Source organism: Schistocerca americana, chromosome 3 (genome assembly GCF_021461395.2).
Source record: "Schistocerca americana isolate TAMUIC-IGC-003095 chromosome 3, iqSchAmer2.1, whole genome shotgun sequence".
Classification (NCBI taxonomy): Eukaryota; Metazoa; Arthropoda; class Insecta; order Orthoptera; family Acrididae; genus Schistocerca; species Schistocerca americana.
The window spans coordinates 307,503,237-307,530,126 of record NC_060121.1 but is presented as its reverse complement, the minus strand read 5'-3'; the positions used below and the strand labels follow the sequence as shown (position 1 = coordinate 307,530,126).

The 26,890-nt window shown below is 37.0% G+C and overlaps 1 protein-coding gene across 1 annotated transcript; it reads right to left on the bottom strand.

Annotated features, from left to right (window-relative positions):
* Positions 1-1,674: 1,674 nt before the first annotated feature.
* On the bottom strand, positions 1,675-12,274 carry LOC124606937 (probable Bax inhibitor 1). Its single transcript, XM_047139053.1, has 5 exons — positions 12,027-12,274; positions 11,288-11,517; positions 3,914-4,140; positions 2,631-2,801; positions 1,675-2,276 (listed from the first exon to the last, which is right to left on the bottom strand). Exons 1-5 carry the CDS (start codon positions 12,068-12,070, stop codon positions 2,250-2,252), a joined length of 699 nt encoding a protein of 232 aa, XP_046995009.1. The 5' UTR covers positions 12,071-12,274; the 3' UTR covers positions 1,675-2,249.
* Between the last annotated feature and the right edge of the window lie 14,616 nt (positions 12,275-26,890).

The window sequence follows — 26,890 nt, the reverse complement described above, 5'->3', positions numbered from 1 at the left end:
TGTGACTGCAGTCCAACCAACTTTTACAGTTTTAAATCTCAGGTACTACTAAAGGCATTATTGTGGAATTAAGGTCAGTACAAAGAGTGGATGAACAAAGATGCCTACCAAGATTAATATGCACTGGATGGTGAAGAAAGTTTAACACAGGCTGGTCACAACACTACAACGGAGCACAGGTGCTCACAAGCATATGTAGCTCACCTGCCAGACAGGTATAGGTGACAGGCTACCTGTCAGGTAGTCTTACTGTACCACAGGCACTCAGCTGAGGCATATAATTGCATAGACTACAGCCCAACTCTGAGTAACCGCAGTTTGCTGTTTGACCACTCCTGCAAACCTCTGCAGCTAGTGCCCAGCTCCTGTGGGCAAAGTGGGGCAAGGGGCAGTCAAGCTGGAATGTCTTAATGGAACCTTTTATCATCACGAATGGTTTATCAACCAGATTATCAATTTACTAGTTCAAATCCACTGCACCAGATGTGTGCAATGGCTTAATAGTAGTAGTAAGTGAGAAAAAAATACCACAAACCACATTAAAACTGCACTTGGAAAAAAAAAAAAAAAGAATCTCTCGACATCAAACACTGCCACGATTCAATGACCACATTTTAAAGCTTATACATTCAAGTCTACCTCCACAACTTCTAAGCGAAGGCAGGACATTACAGTCTAGGACGACTCTCCCCCATATCTTCTCCCCATTCCACAGAAAGGAAAGAATTTTTCAAATACTGAGATACTGCCTGTTGGATCCTGTTTCCAGATCTTTGGCCCACATTTAAAAATTTTACTTTCTTGCCTGCACAAGTTACAACTATTCAAAATCTGCGATTGTGATTTCACCGTCTTGACTTAACTTTCAATTCTATTCAACCACTCACATTTTATCTCCAGTGAACGTTCCATGTTATTGCAATAACTAATGTTAATTTTATACATCAAATAAATTCTGTCTTCCACTATACAACTGCCCAACATCTGCTAGATGTCTATGCAAAACACAAAACCTACAACATTCCTGAGAGGCCTTTAATATAATAGCCATATTTCTCACCAGCACGAAAGATGTAATGTCAGTATCAAGCTATCATCCACTTTATTCTCCCTTTTACAGACTTACCTTTAATACCCTTTCCAAATTTTATACAAGACTTGCACCTTTCATTTTTCAAACACCTATCCCGTACTTATATTCCCTCCAATCAGCTCATCCAGTTTGGCTGCTACTGCTAACTATCTTGAGATTTGTTTTTCCAAATATATCCACAACACTTTTATTCTATCTACAATAACACTATGTTTATCCAGAAGTTACTACTACTACTACTACTACTACTACTACTACAATTCCACTCTGAAGGAAACGGTACACCTCTTCCCTCCAGCCCCCCCCCCTTTTTTTTCTTTTCTTTTTCAAAAAAGCTATTTCTTCATTGGTGAATCTTGTGTTCTATTTGACTGACCAACTTTTTTCCCTCCATTTTCTAAGAGAAATATCTAGCTGTGCAATAATGTGGACCTGCTTTAACGTCTAAATTCTTCGTAACAGAACAATTCAACAGCCCCTATAAATCAGTTTATAGTGTGTTGCTTCATGAAGTTGTGATACATATAGTATTTTGTTAATAACAAAAGAGTGGGATAGGAACAGTCAAATAAAATACAAAATGCACAAAAATATTTGAGAATTTAATGAAAAACAAATATCAATATCATTGAAACATACGGATAAAATGAAAACTGTGCTATCAGACTTCACAGGCTAAAATGTTATGCCAATAAATGCAGCTGTAGTTTTAAGTTATATAGAATACGCAATAATGGTACTGTGATTAAGTAACATGACTATTCTGATGGGACTTCTCAAAAATATCAACACACATTCATTTCTAATTATCTATCTGTGTATGTGTGTGTAAGTTAACTAACAGTCCTACATTTTCATGAAAAATACATAAAATTTCACTGTAAATGTGAAAATGTCTAGGCTACTAATTTACAGGTAGTCATATGGAAGGGAAACATTCAAATTTATCTGAACAGAACACTCATTCAATTTGTGAAACTGGACAATCACTATTTTTACATTTATGTTTCTTATTCGAACACAAGTACACTTTCACAATTGCAACATTTGGTGTAAATTGAACACATACGTATTCATATCCCACATACCAAAAAAAAAAAAAGTCAATTTATGTTAGACTTTAAAAAAAATAATTATAATAATTTTTCATTGAGGCTCAGTCTCTGCGACGTTTCTTCTGCTCCTGTAGCACAAAAAGAAAATGTTCATTTATTGTTATAAAAGTCTAACAGACAATCTTGTAATAACCATGTCAAATAAAACTATAGACATACACAGCTATTCTGTGGGCTGGTAATACAATAAAAAGTATTTTTAACATTTGCAACACCATGTATACGAACATCTCATAACCAAAAGATTCTAAAACTTTTGAATTTCCCATTCCTTAAACAGGTATTAGAGTGCAATGATTTTATAAATAAAGAATCATATTGCAATGCAGTAAGAGATCACATACTCAGTACATTTATGCATCTTTGATGTATATTAAATGTGAAAACAAGTTTTTCAAAATACTAAAACTAACAAATCTTACCTTCTGGGTCAAAATAATTACTAGGCGTCTAAATATTCCAATGAAATCAATGAACAAGTCAAGTGAATGTTCAACAAAATCCTTGTCACCATTTCTTCTTTTTTCAATAATCAGTTGGGTGTCATACAGGACGAAGGCACACATCAATGCCAAACCAATGTACAGAGAAGCCTGTGAACACATTAAACACAGTGCTAAATTAATTATTGTAAAAGGGAAGAGGGAAATAATATGATGAGAACTATCTGAAGAACAAGTAATTTATTACCAGTCCAAGTATTAGCACAAACTCACTTTCAAATAGCTGCAATTGGTTGTATCTGACAAGGACTGTGCACATGTAATTATGTCAGTGAACACTGAAGTGACTTCTAAACATTATCACTAAGACATACATTATAAACACCTTACACACATTATCCATAGCGCGACTATAACACACCTAGTGGTTTCAGCTCTCCGAGACTGCAGACGTGTGTGCAAGTTGCGTTTGTGTGAGTGGGTGGGTGAGTGTCTACTGCTGACAAGGCCTTAATGGCTGAAAGCTATAATCGTGTGAATCTTTTTCTTGCGCCTATCGTGACTCAGCATCTCCACTATATGGTGATTAGCAACTTCCCTTCTCTGGTATTGTTACACCTAATAGTTACGTTGCACCAAACTGCCACAACTTGGGGGAGGGGGGGCTGAGCTGAAAGTACAGCTATACAGATATAAAATTCACAATTAACTGAAAGTTGTGCGCAAAAATTAACATGTACACATTGAAACGACCGCTAAACAGCCACAATATTTTAGTCACATCTCCCAACAGTGAACTGTGTAAGTCTAATAATGGAAAGCAGTATCAGGTAATAGAGTGCCCAAACAGTACTAAATAGTCTTCTTCAAAACAGACTTATGTCCTTGGAAACTACCTTTTAACTGGCACCATGCCTGCTACATGCCCAAATTCCCTGGGCCGCAATAAATTTTAGTAATAACATCACTCAAAAGGTTATTCATCTAGTCGATAAACAGTGCTTCAAGAGTAAAGCTACAAAATTCTAAATTTAAACACTCCTCATCTACAATGTCACAACCCACACAAACAACGAATATTTTTTAATTAAAAGCTGATATTCTCTGGAAAGTAGAGAAAATTTTTCTCAAACACCATCTAAACAATCACATGCCGTTACATGTTCTAATTCAAGATCCCAATCATACAAATTTACACCTGAAATACTGTGCTGAAACAGTGCTATTCTAAACAACTAAAAATAAAATCAAAAACTTATTACCTGGAACAAATAATATGAGCCGACAAATACGTTGATCACTGAAAATATGAAAAGTGTGCTGACTAATGACAGCAGGGTACCTCCCAGATAAAGCCATCGCCCTCTCTCAGCGAACATTGCACAAAGAGAGAACGAAACGAAGATTATGCAGGTGCAGAAAAATGCTGTTACAATTATGCTCGGATCAACCTCAATTACAGCATCCAGTAGTGGGCCCATTCCATGTCCTGCAATTAACAATAAATGGAAATCATACAATGCCACCTGGAATAATTAGAAAGAGAAGACACTTATCAATAGAAACTACTTTTATACTTGCCTTTAGTGATCAGTTCTTTTATTACTTTTGTTGTAAACACTGAACACAAGCAACAGAATCTGCTCATTATTGGGATAAACTTAATTGTACACTTCTGTTAGCAAATACATATTGTCAGCTCCCAGGGTATCGAAGCGAACAATTCTCTCTCTCTCTCTCTCTCTCTCACACACACACACACACACACACACACACAGTTTCAACACAGAAATACATATTTGGACTACATATTACATAACTTGAGCTTTCACTCCCAGCAGCAGAGCACACCAGTGCCACAAATAATATACTAGTCTTTAAGAATTTGCAAGAATATAGTTCATTTCTGGGTAAGGTTGCAAATTGACTCCGAAGGCACCCCTCAGGACCTACTGAATTGGCTACACATGAAAAACATCAGTTCTGAATGGTCTGCAATAAGCACAGTGACATGCAAGTCTCGAAACTATCATGATCACAGCGACACGAAACAATAAGGCAATGATGCAATTCTGTACCACAGAAAGGCCTTCAATGTAACCTCTATAACATCATCAGTGGTCTAAATTATTTCAAAATAGAGAAGGAGTTCGGAAACAACATACAAAACTGTGGAAACCACAACCTGTTTCTCTATTGGTCTAATCTTCCTGAAATGGCAGTGCCATGTCTGCAGTGGTGGGCTTTCTTTCCCAACAACTATCATCATGATATCCACTATCACTCCACCACTCAATGTGCCAACACCTAAGCCCTCTCCGGCCTACCCACAGAGCGACATACATGCACATTCGATCACTAGGAAGCAATATGTCTCCTGGTTGAGGACTATGCACCATACCCATTCCGCTAACCAGAACCGTAACAGGCAAGTGGCATAGGTGGAGCTAGTCTCCTCAAATACCCAGACTCCACATTAATCCCATCACATCAATGCAGTTTATGACACACTAAAATTTCTGCAAATAAAAAACCAGCTCGTGTATTAGGATTTTTCGTTCGAAAGACCATTCATGCTAGCTCACTCTTTCTTTGGAAATCTGAGATACGGTCTTGACTAAAGCTATGCTAAGCTCTCACGTCATTCATTTTGTTGTATCTGCAAGCATACAAAACATTCTGAATTCTCTGAGAGTGCAGATATTGCAATAGCGAATATCACACAGAGTTCAGCTGAGGAATAGAGGGCATTCCTACATATGGTAGTCACAAAAGTTGGGCAAACAAATGCAGGCTCCAGAAAGGTACATGCGAAGAAAATGTAGATAACAAAAGAAACACTTTAACCAAACAATGGAAAGTCTAGGATGGAATAACAATACTGTGGAAAGGATAGATTACAGTCGCAGAGAGGCACAAGAAAAGGACTGTTACACATTTTGCCTTTTAACCAAAAGGCATTGTCCAGTAGACAAAAACCACGGGCAGGCGCACCTGATGGGAGAAGCAATCCAGTGGTGGTGGTAGTAGTGAGACAGAATACATCTACATCCATACTCCGCAAGCCACCTGACGGTGTGTGGCAGAGGGTACCTTGAGTACCTCTATTGGTTCTCCCTTCTATTCCAGTCTCTTATTGTTCGTGGAAAGAAAGATTGTCAGTATGCCTCTGTGTGGGCTCTAATCTCTCTGATTTTATCCTCATGGTATCTTCGCGAGATATACTGCTTGACTCCTCGGTGAAGGTATGTTCTTGAAACTTCAATAAAAGCCCGTACCAAGCTACTGAGTGTCTCTCCTGCAGAGACTTCCACTGGAGTTTATCTATCATCTCCGTAAAGCTTTCACGATAACTAAATGATCCTTTAATGAAGCGCTCTGCTCTCCATTGGATCTTCTCTCTCTCTATCAACCCTATCTGGTACAGATCCCACACTGGTGAGCAACATTCAAGCAGTGGGCGAACAAGTGTACTGTAACCTACTTCCTTTAGGATGGGGAGGGTCAGGATAGTGGGGTAGAGTGGTTGAAGGTATAGTCCTGCTTGTGGGAGCATTTAGGGATGTGGCTGCCACAAGGTAGGGCTGATAGGAGCACTCAGCAGGTTGTTTTTATTGGTTGGGAGGGGGGGGGGGGGGGGGGGTGTGAGAAAAAAAAGAAGGGAAAAAGGACTAGTGGTGCATTAGTGGACTAAGAGACTGCACTGTCCTGGAGTGGGAGCATGGAAGGTGATATGTAAGTGAAGGACAAGGAGTGGTGAAGGCTGAAGTCATGCGGGGAGAGGGCTTTTGGGAACATAGAATCCATTGCAGGGAGAGTTACCAACTGTGCAATTCAGTAAAGCTAGTGTTGGTACGAAGGATCCAGATGGCACAGGCTGTGAAGCAGTGTTGGGCAGCTTGTTCAGCAACTGTGTGGTCAAGCTGTCTCTTTGCTACAGTCAGTGGCCATACATGCATACAGACAGCTTGTTAGTCGTCATGCCAATGAGCAAAGCAGCACACTGGTTGCAGATTAGTTTGTACATCACATGATTATATGGGAACTTCTCATTTTCACTCACTACGACCATGTTTGAAGATCACATTGGCCACAAAATTCACAGTAGGGCACTGAAAACACCACTGAACATTCATTCATTGTCAGAGAATGTGTGGCAAATGCGCATAACAGACCTAAACTCTACTGCCATTATTCCTGACTCCAACTATGGAAGAGGTGCTGACTCAGCCACAAATTCAGTATAAAATCTGATAGGAATCTCATCGTGTCATGAAGCTTTGTTAAATTTTAATGATTCCAGCTGTTTGTCAACACCACTAATTTCACTCATCTTTTCAATTGTGTGAGGATTAAACTGCGTCAATTCTCATGCCCCCCCCCCGAAGACCTGTGAGATGAGCAGTTCTACTTAAGGATAGATAAAGGCACATAGGAGGCAGTCTCAACACTGTCTAATAAGGAAGAAAGAAAAGAAGAAAACTAGAAAGAAAGAGGAGACACCTTTCTACACAGGGTGAGAACTACAGAAAAAAAATTTCAAACCATCACTGACGGTTGAAGTAACGAACACCAAAACATTTTCACACTGCTCTTAACACAATGTTCAGCTTGTAGAAGCTTTTGCCACTTTATAAAATACAACACACTTTAGGTTAATTACTGCATATCCCTGAAAATAACTGGCTAAAGGGTTCTTGTAAAATTTTGGGTCTAGTGAAGCACGTGAGCCAACAAATTTTTAAGCATTGCGTATGTTACACAGATATGTCTAACGTCTGTCACACCTACATTTTGTGAACCACTGAACAGTACAGCAGAACACCAGTTAGTATGGCTTTTTCCATTTCATTCACAAATGGAGCACGGGAAAAATTATCATTTAAATGACTGTGTGTGAGCTGTAATTGCTGCAGAATCTTATCTTTGCCAATCCTCTGGGAGTGATATGTATGGGGTTTTAGTATAGGAAGAGTGTCATCATTAGAAGCCGGTTGTTTAAACTCTGTCAGTGGACATTCTCGTCATCTGGTTCTTATGGGTGGCATCTTAGATTGTGTTGTCTACTACACCTACACGAGTCAACGGAGAGAACATGGTCATTAAAATTCACAGTACTGCAACTCTCGTTACAATGCTGATGTCACCCTCCGCATTTTTTCTTGTGGAAGTTGTGGTGATAGACTTAACTGCAGCATTGTCTGAGGTGGTTACACTGGAAGGTGACAGTCTTGTTATCATAACATTCCTGACAAAAACCTCATTTCCTACCAGAAGAACAACGCCCAAAATCCCCTAATCTTATGGAGGTCCAGTTACTTTCTCAGTCTGTCCATGCTTTCACTGGCTGTCTATAAGGCCCGTATTACCTAGAAATTTATGATGTCATCGGTTTATCAAGGTGGTATTATGTTGTTTCACATTTGAAAATTGGTGACCCATAACACGACCCTCTTAACAGCTTCGTCTCCATTTTTCCCAGTCATCTGCATCCCTGAGTAGCTGGTCCCATGTTTGGCGTGTCTTCTTTATCTGTTCCATCCACCTCTTCTCAGTGGTCTGCAATCTTTTCCCTTCAACCTTGCATTGGATCATCAGCTTAGCAAGTTATCCTCTGTCTTCTAAGTATGTGACAAAAGAACTGCAGAATTCACTGTAAACAAAAACTGAACCTCTTGTCCTCCCTGAGCTCTTGAAGGAATGACTTGGTCCATTTGCCAATCCATGATATTTTCAGCAACTTCCTATATGCACACATCTCAAAAGCATCAGTTCTTTCTGCTTTACTTATTGTCCACGTTTCAGCATCAGACAGGAAACAGCAGAGATTTCAGCGCTCTCAATTTATTATGTTTCATTAAGGTTCGACTTTTCCCAATCACTGTCAGCTACAATGCAGCATCCCTACCTACAGCAATTCTATGCCACATGTGTAGAAACACCAAGGCCTAATAGACAATGCAATCAACTGTATGTTCCTGTCTATTATCATAATCTTTGCCTTTTTGTTAACCCAAAATAAAAAAGTCTTGCACAGCAAAGTTAACTGCTATCAAATACTGGCAAAAAAGACTAAGTAATGAGTCTTGTCGTATGGGGCATCACATATGAAAGACATAATTGGATGTGTTGATCCAACTCAAAGATGAGTCAGGGATGGTAAATTGCAGCTCTGGGCAACAGCGACAAAAGCCAATCACAAACAGATGAATTTTGCCACTTCCACAAAACTGGCCTGACGACATTGTGGACTGATGACCCTGTAGTTTGGTCCCTTTATACCACGAACCAAACCCAAAACTAAATTGTGTCCTCACAATAATATCAACTCTAGGTTGTCATGGTTGACAGAAACACACTAAGGTAAAAACAGTTGCAGAGAGAGAGAGAGAGAGAGAGAGAGAGAGAGAGAGAGAGAGAGAGAGAGGGGGGGGGGGGAGATTGCAATCATGGCTGCACAAGGTAGAAGGTTCTGTACTCTTTAAATGGAGAGGAGGGCATGGGGGAGGGGAGGAGGGGGATCCCATAATCAACATTACAGCTAAAGGGAAACATCACATGGTATGCCGCACACTGCCATACAACCGCAGCAAGACAAAACAGGGCTGTAGGAATTCATTAATTAAAGTGTCGATGACATTAAGATGTTCATATCTAACATTAACCACAACCAGATTCAGAAATTACACCTGGATACTGGTGATGATGAAAGCAACAGACACAGTGAGTTAATCATCACATTTTAATGGCCAATGTAATCAAATATGATAGCACATAGGCCTGTTAGTGTCAACAAATGCCAATAAATCAAAAGATTATTCAATCTCTTTCACAGTTTGACAGCTACCAACTTTTCTAGAAATGACACACTTTACAGTTTAAAGTACTTCATTGTGTGTGTGTCACTGGGGCAATTCCACTTAGGCCTGCATAAAACATTAACCCATTTTGCCTCACTCCAAGCAGCAATGAGCCTGCACCCTGCACACTGTGTACCCTTTACAAATACTGTAAGGGGTTTACTAATGCAAAATGTTAAAAAACCAGAGTTGATCCAAGCTACAACTGGTTGCCTTTAACACACTTAACTTGTTAAAAGCAACAATCATCTAAGTGAGAAGAAAAATGAAAACAACTGTGCTGTCCTAAGCTGCATGTCTCAACGTTTACATAAACCACAATGAGAAACAGTAAGACAGAGACAGAACGTCTAATTGTAGCATTTGAGCAATACAGGAAAGTATTCTAGAAGCCCCATGTTTCATAGATTATGCCACATACAAAAGATTCACACCAACAGAACATGTAGGATGTTTGCTTTGTAGCATGATGTAATAACGTAGTAGCATGTGACATACAGGTGCACAGATATGAAGAATAGAACAGTGACAATATTTCTTTGGAATAGAGCTTTTAGTGACCGACTAACCTGCAGCATAGCCCAGTTTGCTGCAGGTCTGTCAAGAATTCAGTTAATCTAACATTTCTGCCATTGAAGAAAACGTATCTTATTGAAATATCATAAAAACCTGGGTACTCCCATTATTAACCCCCCATCAGGTGCACCTACTGTTGTCAGATTAGCAGGCGTGCGTAGTAAAATTCACAACATGGTCATTTGTCAGTAAAAACAAACTTTTCTTAAACTATATTCACTATCTTCAACATTTGTAACAGAAGCTTATGCTCTATATAGTTCTTTGAATAACAATTTAGCCAGTTTTTCTGATGTATGCTCACTTTCATAACACTTTTCACAGACAATTTGTTTGCGAAGTAATTATGGCAATGTTCAGAAAAAAGAAAAGTAGCCAATGCGGTCAGCATAGGGGTGAAGCATGTCATCTAACGTAAATTTACCAGTCTGTAATAACGTTGGCAGTTAGCAGCAAAGAGGTCAGATACTGTGCGAACTGCAACCAACTTATTAGTTACTCTCCTGTCATTCCGCATTCCCATATCAACAAACCACATACAGCATAGAAAAAACAGAAACCTATTGTAACTCACTGCAGTCCTAAGCAGTAGCATTCCTGTTCCATCTGCTGCCCAGAGTTCCAGTACATAAGCACGATAGCATTGTCTTTTTTTTTTTTTAAAAAAAAATTATATATAAAAGAAAGAATCCCAAACACAGACACTATTTCGTCACTTTATTACCTCTTTTGCACGAGAATCGATGTGTGTCTCACTGTTTATTTATATAGTTTACGTTTTCATCTATAAAGTCAAGGTAAATTACTTTAATAAAAGCAGAACCTCAGTTATACCCACCTCATTTCTCTTCGGATCTAGTGGAATTTGCACAATGTTTTTTTCTGTTGGTTTTTGATGTTTTAGCACACTCGCTTTTACACCAACATGAAACATTGTCTTTTAAATAAAGAACCTCCGTACAGCTGGTGTCTCTACAGGATCATGCCTTAACCATAAAAAACGTTAACCATAAAAACAGCGCGTCCACTCAAAGAGGTAACCATTCTATCGTACTATAGTTTTGAGGCTCATGCAATGCAACTAGACACCACCATTGTGCAATCTGTACTGAACATGATTGTGACACTTTTCTTGGATGATAAGCTCTTCAAAAAAGAGCTACTCACACAACAGTGTGTTGTGTTTGATAAGTCACTTACCAGAAAAAAATGCAAAACCCAGAAGATATCCCAAACGCAGCTGCATGTTTTTTCCATTATACGGTGTTCCCATTAGTAACATCAGCAAACCCACGGCTCCTAGAGCACTGAGAAATCCAGCAGTAAAAACTTCTGTGTATATATGAATGTATGCTCCAAGAGCTGCAGCAGCAGTTGAGAAAGTTAAGCAGGCGTAGACATTCTGGAGATGCTGTCGGACAGGCGCCTCTCTAGAACACACATTAAAAACTTTTAATTACTCTAAACACTAATTCTTTTTACAAAGGCAATATAGGGAAAGACTAACTGAACACAAATATTTACAAATTAATTTGAATTATGTAGACATGGAAGATACGAAGTAAGGTCCAACAATAGGAAAATAGCATTGTCGCCAGTATCTACGCATCTTAATCAAAAATCTTGAAGGTTTCCTCTTCCAAATTCGAGTAACATGCACTCAAAACGGAAATTAACATGTCACTATAATTACTATTGGTAGTCTGAAACACTACACTGTTTGGACCCGCCCAGAAATAATCACTCGTTTTAATTTAATCTCTCTAATTAACAAAACCATGGAACACTTAAAATAAGTAATTTAATATTTCTTAGCGATTTCATAACTCAAAGTTAGACTGATAGTAATACATATCAAATTATGAATGCAGTTAGCTTATCAGTATTGCGCAGTACTTCACATATCACAATTTAATAACTCCCCAACAAGCTTACTTACATTTTAGAATTAAAGTTGCGCACAAAACTGTGTAGAGTGGCCATTTTGTTACTCGGTTAAAGCCAAGACACCGAGATATCCACTCGAGAGAGCTCTCACCAATATTCTAGAAACAGATAAAACACCACTGGCTAATGCGTGACTGGTTAATTTTCAGGAAGTACACGTCCCACTTCACAGACGTCACTGTTTTATTACGTCACAAAACATCAGATTTTGTACGACCATCCCACAAGCCAACACATATTTACTACGAAGCTCCTTGAATATCGACTAGATATATCGATACGTGAAACGATATCTACAACTAAATAAGGACGATGCCCGCTAGATGTCAAGGGAACGTCAAATAGTGGCGACGAAACGTCAACACAATGTCAGTTCTCTTAGCCCAGTTCCAATAGGTGAAAGTAAGGCTATAAGATACCATAAGTGATACAAATTCCACAAGCCAAAACATATTTACCACGAAGATCCTTGACCCTCATCTACACATATCGATAAGAGAAATGATATCTACAACGAAATAAGGACAATTCCCACTAGGCGTCAACGGAACGTAAAGCCTAGTTTACACGACGACATTGGGTTGTGGCACTCGTTTTTTAACGAGTTGCACGCAAGTGGTTTCATATATGACTGTAGACACGGCGACACCAGTATACACTTCAGTTTCGTCGTTTTGTGGGTAACTGAGTTGTGTCTGAAATGGAAGTTTTGGCAGCTGTATGTTGCACGAATTGTGATGGAGTTAAAGCTTATTGCATGGAATCGCTGCATAAGAAAAAAATAAGAAACGTGTTTTGATTTGTGACTGGATGAAGAAAAGATGTCAGCTCGATTGCTCAGCATCCTTGCTGAAATAATTTTATAACGGGAGATCCAAGAAGTTCTTTTAATTATCTTAGAATGTCACCAGCACTGTTCCCGTTTTTTTCTAAACAGAATTAATTATACGATTAGGAATAAATGTACTGTAATGCATGAAGCACTGTCACCAGAACTGAAATGACATATCATATTGCGTGCATTACAATCGAGAACATTCGGCATGCTATAAGATATGGTTTTAGCCGTTGATGACATTTTTCATGAACACCAATAATTATTTACAGTAATAATTATTAACATTAGCAACAATAATTACCCGAAGAAGGCCGCATTAAGAGAAGAATGGTTTGCAAACTTCTCTCCTGAAGATAGATCTGTACCCTGGCAATGTTTCAAAATTCACAACATATGTGAATGGGGAGCTCTGCAGTCACGTTTTAAATAGATGAATATTGAATAAAGAATGCAGCTTCATGAATTTTTATAGCTTTGCATCTTGTCAACAATATACCTTAACAAAGAGTTGGCCAACTCGAACGATGGGATTTTAGTCTTGAAGACGGGAGCATTGCCACAGCTAGAATTACACCTCCTTGTATTTTTCTTAAATCACCTGTATATGTGGTCCTAACTCAATAAATTTTGCCCTGGAGCTCTGATATTGTCAAACCATCTATGTTATGATCACACAGGATGATCTCAGCGGCAGCAATATGTTGCTTATTTTTCTAATCAGCATCAATGAAATCCCACAAACACCTATCCAAAGCATAGATATCCAAAAAGCGAACATTATTCTCCGCTCCCTGCTTCATATTTCAGTTTGTGTACGCTCTACGAACATACATAACCTCAAAACTCATGTGACTAGTGTCGCCAAAGTTGGAACACGCCAAACGTGTTTTGTTTCGCCAACTAGTTGCGCAAATGCGAGGCGCGCATGCGCAGTGGCCGGTAGCGCAGTTGCCTGCAACCTAGTGTCATCGTGTAAACTAGGCTTTATATAGAGGAGACGGAATGTCACAACTACCTCGGCTGAAGAGCGGCGCCTATGCTGCTGCCAGCCCGCTCCGTGTGAGGCACTGAAATACAATAACGAAAAAATAATCGCAACTGTCAGGAAGCAAGATCGCTCCCTTTGTTACAAGAGGAAAGTAAGACGCCGTATTGTATCTGTCGTGTTCAGCAGAGACCCATATTCGATGGAGTTTACGTTATACGTTATGTGCTGTTTCTAAGCTTCGGCACGTTGAATGTCTCGAGAACGAATCATTATTACTACGATTTGTTGTAACAAACTAACGGGAAACGTGGTATTAATGGTTAAAGCATTTTCGTACTTAGTTATTTTCGCGTTAGAACGCGCGTGTAATGAGAGTAATCCGTTTTAGGGCAACCATCCATTTAAAATTGATGAAAACGTGGTGTTCTTATCATGTTTTATAATACAATTGTGAACAACATTTCGGAGAGCAAAGTACAGAGAAAGAAATAAATTGGTTGGCTGGTTGGTTGGTTGGTTTGGGGTATAAAGGGACCAAACAACAGTCATCAGACCCAGGAGAGAAAAAAAATTCACGACTCACAGCATATTGTAGTCCATTGAAATACTGCAACATTATGCTGGCACATGAATGGATGAGGGTTTCTTATTGACTTTCTTGTTTTCTAAAAGGTTGTGGGAGTTTCAAATACAATTTTTATAATATTTGATGTTATGTAAACAGAAGTGTGTTCTTGTCAGGGGTGAGTATGTTTGATTTGATGAACTTATATAAGGTGACATCTTTCCTGAGTGCTGAGTGGACATGGATCTTAAATTGTGTCTTATTACACTATCATGGATATTGAAGTTTTTATTTAGGTATATCACAGAGAGACCAACAAGACTAACCTACAGTTGGGAAAGGAAATATTCGTTTTAATAGAGCGAAAGTAGGAATTCGTTGAGCATCCATTTTTGTCAACAAACTGTATAGTTTGCGAGCCAAATAAATGTGACATCTGTCACTGGAGACCAATGACAGCGCATAATCATGTCAACCACCTCGTGCCATGTGCTGATGGTTCTGTGTTTAGTGACATGGGATACCCTGTCTGCGTACACATCAACATTAGCTGCCTCATCCCATGTGGTGATGGCTTTAGCCCAGTACCAATTCGTAAAATTAAGATTATGAGAAACTGTGGGTGATACAAAAATGTAGGATGTAGTATCAAAACCAAGAAACTGCAATTGATATACTTCAGTAATGAACAAAGCAAACTTCCTAAGAAATATTCTGGATCAGTTTTGTAAGCTAAACAACTTAGAAGTGAAACAACAGGAAAAGTGTCATCCCAGCATTTCCATTACTGACTTTATTATGGTATCGAAAATATATACATAAAACACACCAAGCAATGTTGATAGAGAAAGAATATAGGGAGTTGTTTCTTATAGACTGTGGTTTTTTAAGGCAATTCAAACTGGCTGTCACATCAAGTCCCATCCTGTGAAAATGTTCTGCAATGCATTTCAAATGGCGGCACCCACTTTGGCCGTCACATCATGGGACCATCAAGGTCTCTCAGGAATAAACATTTGATGGTTGATATCATCGATCCATTGTTGATTATGTGACCCCCCTCCACCCCCCCCCCCCCTCAACCTAGAGCTGTGTTTGAACATGACTCAGACTTTTCGACCAGTTTATGTTACACTTCGGGAAATCTCTGATTCTGTCTGATAGTTCGATCAGCCTGCGATCTAGTGACTTTTGTTGGTACTATCAAAACGACCTGTCAAAATGTTTTTAATGCACTATCGATTTTAACATTAAAAATAGCTGTGAAACACGGACTGAAGTATCTTCAAGGGTGTATCTCACGCATAACAGCGACAACTAGTAAATAAATAAAAGATTGCAATCATGATTCTGTGCATCACTAGAGAGTTTGGTCGTCCCGCGGTTTGGTGAGGTCTGATGTTAATACCTGCAAGATGGGTCATTCCGCTGTAAATTATTTGTGCAATAAATGTACAGACACTTTATTATGGTACATTTCATTAGTTGCACATTTTATTCTTGTTTACTTGTCTTGATTGTTTCGTCTGAATATTGTCACTTGTTTTCAAATTGATAAAATGCACAAGAGTTTTTACGTGTCATTCAAATATGTGAATAGGGATTGAATTGGTCATTTACAACCATTACTGCGTCCTATAATCAACTAATACGTTCTACAGGTTTCAGTTAAGCAATATATTTTTGAAGGACAACATTTTTGTCTTTGTTATCTTCATTTAAAAATCGGTACAAATATTATACTTCAATGTATGCTGTTTGAGAATTTGGTATTTTACAATTGTTCAAACATAATAGAAGTTTTTGCAGTGGTTGGATGTAATACTGTTTCCTCTACTTTTTCATGAAATTGGGAAATTTGTGCTGAACTGTAGCTTACTGTTGTGGCTAGTTTCTTTCACATCCCTTGCACTGGCTCCATGCAGCTTGTGAAGTGAAAAAAGTACTATGGGGTAGAATCAGATTGATTAGTAGGTGCAATTTATTTTAAAGTTGTCAGGCATTTTTGTGTTTCATAAATAAATGGACTGTAAACTTTTGACACTACAAGTTGTTTGTTTAAATATGTGTCTGTGGCAGGCTTATTTATTGTTACAAAGCGTTCTGGATTGTGTGTGAAACAGGTTTGCAAGCATCAGTGATCAGTATTAGTGTGGTTTCACTGGATATCATAGTACAAGTAAGGCATTCGATCTATTAAAAGCCAGATACGAAATATGAAGAAAACCTATAGATCTTGAAGGGGAAGGTGTTGAGGGAGATATGATTGCTGCTCAAAAATTTGCGCTGGAATAGCAACTAAACTTAAACCAGTTTCTCATAAGATGTTGTTGCAGCTCATAGCATTGTCATCCTCTTAGTAATTCTGGGTGCAATTTGACGTAATAAATAATTCTTTGGACCCACAATCGTTTTTGTGTTGTTTTACACTTTAATATGCAAGCTATCCCTGTGAGCTGCAAACGATTTGAGACCAATAATTATCAAAATTGGTACTCCAACGTGCACATATATAAACTACGACATTGTGTATATGAACTTCTCACATAAAAACAGTTGAAAATCATCTTGTGAAGATCGCAATTCCATAAAAAATGCAGCTGAGGACAGCCATGTGATTTGAGATCACAGGACTTGAATTGACTTGACGTGATGTGGCAGACAGTACGAATACACGTTGACGTGACGGCGCTTTGACATTATGGTGGTGTCACAGCAAGTCTGAATGGTCTTTAAACGTAAATAACAATGGTACTTTTCTACGTCGAAAGAGCAGAGTTTTTCATTGTAAAAAAAGATTGTTTGATGAAAATCACTTCAATAATTCATGGTCTCTAGTGTATGCAGTGTAAGTGTCAGCTCTCTTAAGTTACTATACAACCTAAATGAATTATAGGTTTCAGCTATTTATTCTCGCTTCTGGAAGAACACTCAAAGGAAAAAATTTCAAACAGTCCTGTAATGTTAACAATGGGTTACAGAAAAGAAGTACAGTAACGAAATGAAAACTTACACAATACAAAAGCACCAAACACATTCCTATAACATGAGTGAAGACGTCGAAAATATGTTAACGTCCGTTGCTGGCAGACTGATATTGATGACATCAGTCCCCAAACTAACGTCAAAATAAAAAATTTCTTCCCACAAAACATTGACTATGATATCTTGTTGTGTCCCATTCTGTTCTGTTCTACTGATGGCCTGTGTGAATGCCTTCATTCCAAATGCACTGTTGAATGTTCTGACATTCTAAAGAGTTCCTTTATGCCAAGTCTGAAGCGATCTTTGATGTTGGACAAATTTAGTGCCATCACAATAGGAGTAGCTACCACGACTTCTGTGATGAACTGTGGTGATACAGTGGAACTGTATTCCAGATTATATTTAATAATTATCAATCGTGTTTACTTTAGTTATATACTCGTTCGTAAAGATAAAATAATGGAAAATCCTGAATGGAATGTAACAATGTTACGAAAATGAAAGTTGCCACTCACCACATAGCAGAGATGCTGAGTCGAAGATAGGGGCCACAAAAAGTCTTTGTCATGTGAGTAAGAGTTGTGTGTGTGTGTGTGTGTAGTCTATTTTTTACGAAGGCCTTGCAGGCTGAAAGCTTTATTTGTGACAGTCTTTTTGTTGTGCCTATCTGTGACTCAGCATATCCGCTATATGGTGAGTGGCTACTTTCCTTTTCATAATATTGTTACATTCCTAAAGATAGGAAATATCATCTTATCACGTACAAAGTGTCTTTTTGCTACATTTCATCAAGAGATTAAAGTCAATTCTCACTAGACTGACAGAAAGGAATATCAAAACATTCCACAGTGCATTTCTAAAGGAGGCATTCATACAGGTCATCAAGGCAAGGAGATGGACGGAATGTGACATCAAAGCCAAGAGTCTCGAGAACAAGGTTTTAACATTGCTGCTGATGAAAGGAGAGTGTCATCATCTGATAACATTGGAAGTTAACCTACTCTCACCGCACTCATGCTGTTGTAATGGATTATGTATTGTTGCATCTTGTTGTCTTTCTTTTATTATCTTGGTTTGTTCTCGTGACAAAATGAAAAATGTTGCATCAGGATGTAGATACTTTTTCCATTAAGTGTTCTTATGGAAAAGAGGTTACATGTCGGGAAATCGAGAGTCATTTAAGTTTTGCAATACCTGGGACAGTTAAAAACCCTATACCGTTCACAAATAAGAACATAAATTGGTGAAGGAATTTTAATTAAATAAACTTCTTTTACAGTAAGAAACTCAGCTGTTGAAGGAGAAAAGTACAGTTGTTTTTGACATTATTTTCTACATAGAAAAAATACAATGTGTAAAGTAAATAGCTCCAAGATTGCATGCAACTAGCAAATAAGAGTCAATGTTTTTAACTGTTTGTGTCACTTTTTTCTGTTTTGGTTCCAGCAGTTTTGCACACAGACTTTATCAAACACATTTTTTGTAGAATTCTCTTTGGTCGTTAATACAATTTATCATTTGATATTAAATCGGATATTAAACTCTGAAATTTTTATATCACATATAGTTTCTCATTTTCACTACTTTTTATCAGGCTACGTAACTTGACATTCTATCTAATTTCAACACACCACCACTTGATGATATCACCTGCAACTTCGTTCCTCTGAAGTATAGTGTAAGTTGGCCTTTAATCGATGACTTCATTCCTCATCGTTATAGAGCAGTCAATCAAAACTGCTTCTTAAAAACCATCACAACTAAATCTTTTCAAAGAACTAGAAGAAATATGAATATTGTCACTTTAAGTTATTTCGTATTAACACAATCAAAAAAGCAACACTGTTGCAAAAATCGTATTATAAGTCTGCAATACAGCAGAATGACCTTATACGAAATTTTCATCAACCTCTGAAGCTCAAAAGTTAATTTATGTGATACACACTATAAAGACACAATTTCCTGTTTGAAGAATGAAATGGAAAATGGATTATTTTGATAAATAATTCTGTAATTCTTCCCTTTTACTGAAATTTATTTCACTCCATAACAACTAACTCTAGAACATATTCCATAGTGTCCCGTTTCTTAAATATTACGTTCTTAAACACCTGTTTAATAACAACTAGCAAGAAGGACTCACAGCCATGTCATTTACTGAGATCTGAAGTAACAGAATAATTTTGAATCACTACCCTCTGTATGTTAAACAAAATTAGACTGAGTGTAGTAATGTAACAAATATCTTCCATCTAATTCAGAATGCTGATAACCCAGAATTAATCTGAAACCTGTATTCATCTCTCAGTACTTTTCGTACATCAAATTATAATAAGGCCTCATAGCTACGTTTCATCCATTGATTCATCATGCATATCAACACAGAAATAAATGTGCTTGTATAAAGGAAACAAAGAGCTTTTTACTGCCTATAGAATTGTATTTTTCGATTTAGTTCCTAATAATTTACCAATTCTTACATGAGTGAGCGGAGTGTAGTAACATGTTGACATGTATATTTCTAGTAAGTATGAGTCAGGAAAGTTCTTGGAGAAGACAAATCCAGCAAGAAGATATTTCTGCTGTTATAACAAGCACTTCGAACTGCGTGTTGCATTTCTCCATATTTTTCCTAGGATGCATTGCTCAGTTTTATGTACACATTAGGTGCTTTCACCAGGTTAAAACATTTAAAATTGCTTCTCCTAAACGGCTCTCTAAGTGCTACTCTCAACAAGCATGCAATTTCTTACTTCTTGCATTTGATAGTGCGTCAAAAATATGATGACTGCAAGATCGTATCTAGATTTTATATATAGAAGGTAGCCCTATTTCGTCTTTATTATCTCGCAAGTGAGAAACTGCAGTATACAACTGGCATACGACACCATTCCTGTATTTCATAAGATATGTCTGTTTGCACCAAAAGGCATCTGATATCACTACTCTTTAAATTAAACACATGATATAATTTCTGTAAATTAGGTGCATTAAAAACGACAGTTCACACCAAAATAGTCTCATTTATCTGCCATGTGCTGCAATTGCTGCAGTATTGGAAAAAAGATGCTCCATTTTATTTAGCACACAATGCCAACAGATTTCACTTAATCAAATCGCAAAACCACACCAGTCTTGGGCACGATTTGAATTAAGACCATTTTTTAGTACTAGGTAACATTATGACTTTTATGCAGCAAACAGTTTGACAGAAAAGTTTTGTCCCAAGATCACTCAACCATATTACATCTATATCGTTGACTCTGTCTCTCGTTGAGAATGATACTGTTTGTAAACATCACAGCAGTGTCAGAACAACTCTCCATCCATTAGTGAAAATATTTGAATCTCATGTTAACTATTTGTGCTTACTCAAGCTACGTTTAACATAGTAAAACAACAGGAAAGTCAGTAATTCTCATATTCTTTGTTATTATCAAAACGAAATAGATGATGCTTCCTCAGCTACAGAATACAGCTGCTGTGTTTCTGTATTATTTGTATTATTCACATAACTGCATCCATAATTATATAAAACAACAGTAATCAGTGTCTCATAAGAGCATTGGTACTTGTCAGGCAGCTAACAGGAATCCTTAGTTAGTGAATCTACATAATACTAACATGTGGAAGGGGTGACTGGTAAGCTATGTCATTAAATTTCTCTTGAAATGTCGCACAAATTGTCTCATAAATTTCTTTTCTTTCTTTCAGAAATGACTGTTCTACCAATGAGTACCTGCTTCTGAAACTCGTATAGTTTGCCTCTGGTGATTTCTTTCTGTTCATTGGATACTGCATTGGTACTGACAATATGTCAGCTAGCAGGCTTATTAAAATGAGGTATATGACAATGGACAAAATACAGTTTTGTTAATTATTTCACTCTCTGTGGTAATGTAATGAAAATAAAATAAACAAATGGTTATGGATTCATATATTTTTCTTCTGAAAACGCTTGTTTTAATTTATCTTTGCTATTCTAATTTTGAGTTCTATGCTTGTTTTTTAAGTGATGCAGTTCCTTCTCCATCACACTACTTATCAAATAGCATGTACAACTCTGCTAATTCTTTCACATTTAAAGACAGGTATTTTTATTCCGAAAATAAAATTGACAGTTGAATAAAGATGAGATGAATATTCAAAACAAGGAAGAACACAGTCAATGTTTGACATCGTCACTTACTTCCCCCCCCCCCCTCCACCCCGCTCCCTATCAGGCAACATATAGCTGATAGAGATGACTGCTGTCAGGAGGGTCAATATGTAGTTTGATGAGCTGCTTTGGGCAGCTACTTTGTCAGGCATGGGTTTGGTTCATGTTGATACTATTGGTAGGTGGGACTTCACAAGGCATGACCTGCATCTTAGTAGGAAAGGGAAGGGTAAATTGGCCATTACGACAGCAAAATCTGTAAGGGGACAATGATACTCGTGGGAATACCTCTTTTTTACACTATAATAGTGTCCAATGAGTCAACATTGAATGAAACTAAGCTTAAAGAGAAGCTCAGACAGCAGACACTAGAGACGTTAAAAATCACAAGATCCCCTTAAAATTACAGTGCAAAATAATGTTAGCATATCACAAGACTCTCTTAACAGTACAGTGAAAATCAATGTTTACAAATTGCATCAGATTATCAGGGTATAAAAAACCAAAGAGGATGAGCTTCTTGTTTGTTTAGGAGATTTAGAAACTGAGGTTACAATAGATATACTATGTCTGCCTGAACATCATATAGTCACAGATATGGAAATGGAATGTAGTGGATTTAAGCTTTCAGTACATGTAAGTAGAGACACTATGCAGAGAGGAGGAGTGGCCATATATTTTAAATTTTCCATAGTGTGAAAAATTTAGGAACTAAACAAGTTTATGTACAGCAACATATAGAAGCATGTGCCTGTGAGCTTACACTAAATAATAACTTCCATAATTGTAGATATGTATAGGTCCCCACTGGGAAATTTTCAGCTATGACTGAAAACTTGGATTCTTTGGTGTGCTATATGAGCAAGCAGAGAGAAGCAAATAACTGTTTGAGAGATTTTAATGTAGATTTTGTGAAAGAGTCTGGTAGAAAGAATGATTTTGAAGTATGACTTAGTTCCTTCAACTTGACATCAGTTATTGATGTTCCTATTCAGGTAGTACAGAAAAGCGGCATGCTTATAGATAATACTTTTATAGAGCAAGATAAATTTAATCAAATAAAACTTTTCATGTTAAGAATGGTCTTCCCGATTATTATGCACAACTGGTTACAGTACTAAACATAGCTGCATACAGTAACGCAAAACTGTCCTCCAAAATAGCGCATTCAATTAACGATTTAATAAATGCAAATTTTAGGCAAAGCTTGCAACTGCTAGAGTGTATGATGTGTACAGGGAACCTAATGCTAATTTAAAATTTAACCTGTTTCATGATACCTTTATGAGTATATCTGAAAACAGTTTCCTAATAAAACAGTGAAACATAATTGTAGGAAACCGTTTAAAAAGGTGAACTTACTAAAAAATTCATAAACCTAACCATCCAATACGCCTGATTTCTAAAAGATTGAATAGCGGGTACTGTGATTTAGCCAAATTTCTTCCTGAAACTCTGAAAAAATCATTCGTTTTCGATAACAATTATTCCATACCCAATAGTCACGTCGCAGTCCATAAAATAAAAGATTTAGAATGCAGCCCAGATACCAAGTTGTTTTCACAAGACATCAAGAATCCTTATACAAACATTCCTGTTAAAGGAATGCTTGCAATCGTAGAAAAAATTTACATCATTTCAAAAAAGAACTTTCAGAGGAACAAATCACTGATTTTATGAATCTAATTACAGTCATAGTCAATAACAACTATTTCGAATTTAATGAAAAATTGTATCAGGAATCCGACAGTCTCACTTTGGGAAATCAGTTAGCTGGTATCCTCACTGATGTTATCATTAACTCTCTAGAATAGAAGCTCTTCAACTGTCTCTCAGCTACAGCACTTGGCATTCTCCTCTATTTCAGATATGTCGATATTTTAGTCATCTACAAAGGACCTGTTGATGGCACTGACTGTATTTTCAAAATCTTCAGTGAACTTCAAGAGAGAATATCATTCACCAACGAACTCGAAAACGAGGTCTGTCATTTGAATTTCCTTGAGTTGACGCTTACAGTAGAAGAAAATAAGATCTCATTTAATGTTTTTCATAAAGAAACATATATCGAACAGATCATACCTGCGTCTTCTATGCACCCAAAATCTCATAAGAACTCTTTCTTTCACTCTGCTATTCACAGAGCAACTTCTATTCCACTCTCAAATGAAAAATTCGAGGAAGAAATTAATTTAATGTAAACGATAAAAGTTATCAACGAATACGAACCTGCTGTAGTGGACAACATCCTTAAAAAGAAAACTGTTAAAAGAGTTACTACACTCGGCACCTCTATCATTGAGCCCAGCCTAAAGAAGAAGTTTTTTTTCTATTCCTTTCTTGAGGGTCATCTCTTATCAGATTCAATGCCTTCTTCGTAATAAATACAACTGTGATGTCGCCTTCTCAACCAATAATAGTCTGAAAAAAAATTATTCATAATTTAAAATCGACCCGTTTCCCCTTTGAAAGACACTGGTGTCTATAAAATTCCTTGTGACACCTGCTCTTCTTACTACATAGGAGAAACAGGACATGCCTTTACAGACACAAAGAACATCTTTTAAGAGAAAATAGCACGAGCACCCAAAATTCATCTTTTGCTGACCATTACAGGTCACGCACCTAAAGCTGTTCACGATATTAACATTTTGCACACTGAGAAGAAGGGGTGTAGATTAGATGTTCTCGAAGAATTAGAAATTTTTAAACATCTTTCTCGAAATGATGGCCTAGTTCTTAATGAGCAGCTACAATTACGTAATAAAAGCTTCTTAAACGATATAAACCATTACTTCTTACTTGATTTCGTGTCCCCTCGTGCAGTTACCGAAATATTTCTTCTATCTAAGTCGATTTATAATTTTTTATTTATTTAATGGTTTATATTAACTACATTTCATGATATACTGTTTTTGTACTCGCTGAGTTACTCAGCTCCCTTTGTAATTCTGTAATGGCGATTTCAGCCTTTAAACTGTATGTCTGAGCTCTTATATGGACAATTTGTTACCATGTCTGCTGCTGACAGATAAAATGTTGCCTCTTACCTCATATATTAAATAATATTCGTCACGATATTCGTCTGTCTATATTTCGAATGTTAAGCAGCCTGTTTGTATTTGCAGCTACTATATGGCACTTTTGGTATAATTTTCACCTGCCTACAGTTGCTAATGTGGGCACCTCGGTCTGATGCCATTGCAGCTCGACGTTTGAGCAGCCCACAGTGGCTTGCCTTCTATGATTTCTATTTTAAAATTCTGTGACTAAAGCTTTATCGCTTGATATTTATTTTACATGTGACATGTAAGTACTATCCGTTTTTATATACTGCAAGTCAGTACTTACACTTATAAAAAATTTTCCTAACACTTTGTACTTATGTTATATGCCAGTTTAAATGTTTTATTTCTGATGAAGGCACTCCTAGAAGTGGCCAAAACCTAGGTCAAAAAGACTTCATTTTGCGACCAAGGGCTCTTATTGCTTTCATTTGTTTGGAAGTTACTAAAAAGATAAAAATATTTTGTAAAGAGTAAATGGAAATCTATCTTACAGCTAGAAGGAGTAATGGTCCAGAAACAGTCAAGCATTATAAAAACTACTGTGCTCTATTACGAAAAGTTATTAACAAGTCCAAAAGTATGTTCATTATGTCTGAGATTAGCACCTCTGATAATGTAAATTAATAAAGCATGTAATAAGGTTAACATAGTAACTGGGCAACTGACAGCACAAGAAGACCGTATTTCTACCAAACTCTATGAAAAGTTTGTTAACAAATAGCCAAAATATTTTTAATAATCATTTTTAAGTGTTGTAGAGACAATAGGATCCAGCTGCCAATTATAAAATGCAAGGATGTATATGGAAGGGAAAATACATATGCAATTTGATAAAATTTTAATTCAAACCACATCTCCTACTGAAATCAGGAAAAAATAAATTCACTCAAAAGTAAAAGCTCACATGGAATTCATGTCATTTCCGACAGAGCACTAACAGCTTGTTACCAACAGATAAGTAGGCTTGTCAGCCACATATGTAGTAGCTTACCGAAATTGGGAATTTTTCTGGATATACTGAAATATGCTATTGTTAAGCCATTGCATGAAAAGGGGAATAGGTCTGATGTTAACGACTACTGCCCTATCTTGCGTATGACAAATTTACACAAAATTTTTGAAAAAGTAATGTATTCAAGAGTAGCTTCACATGTTTGTGAAAACAAAGTGTTAACAAAATGCCAGTTTCGTTTTCAGAAAGGCTTTTCAATAGAAAAAGCTATATATGTTTTCACTAATAAAATATTGAATGCTCTGAGTAACTGAGTATCACACATTGGATTTTTTGTGATCTCTCAAAGGGTTCCAAAATTCTTTTAGATATGCTTAAGTACTGTGGTATGAATGGGACAGCGCAAAAATAGTTTAATTCATATTCAATTGTAAGAATAGAGATGAGTGAAATTAATAGTATCGATAGTCTCAAACTAGGGAGGTATTAAGAACAGTATTCCACAGAGTCCAGTTTTAGGTCTCTTACCATGCTTATGATGTGTTAATGACTTCCCACTCTATATTCATGAAGATGCAAACCTAGTTCTTTTTGACAATATTACAAATATAGTAATCACATCCAACAAACAAGAATTAGTTGAGGAAATGATAAATAATGTCTTTCAGAAAATTATTAAGTGGGTCTCTGCAAATGACTCTCATTAAATTTTGAGAAAACACAGTATATGCACTTCTGTATAGAAAATGGCGTAACACCACAGTTACATATAGACTTTGAACAGAAGTCTGTTTCTAAGGCGCAATATTCAAAATTTCTGGCAGTGTAGATTGATGAGAAATTGAATTGGAAGGAACAAACTGATGCTCTGCTGAAACGTTCGAGTTCAACTGCTTATAGTATTAGGGCTATTGGTGATAAATATCTCAGAGTACAGTAGCCTACTATGCATATTTTGATTAACTGCTTTCGTACGTCACCATATTTTGGTGTAATTCATCATGAAGAGAAAAGTATTCACTGCACAAAAGTGCATAATCATAACAATAAGTGGAGCCCACCCAAGATCACCTTGCAGACACTTATTTAAGGAACTAGGAATATTCGAAGTATGTTCACAATATATATATTCACCAATGAAATTTGTTATTAATGACACATCCCAGCTCAAAAATAATATCAAAGTGCATAGTTACAATTCTAGAAGATATGACGATCTTCACTATTCTGCGTTAAATCTGGCTTTGACACAGAAAGGACTTGATTATGCTGCCACTAAAGTCTTTGATCATTTACTGAAT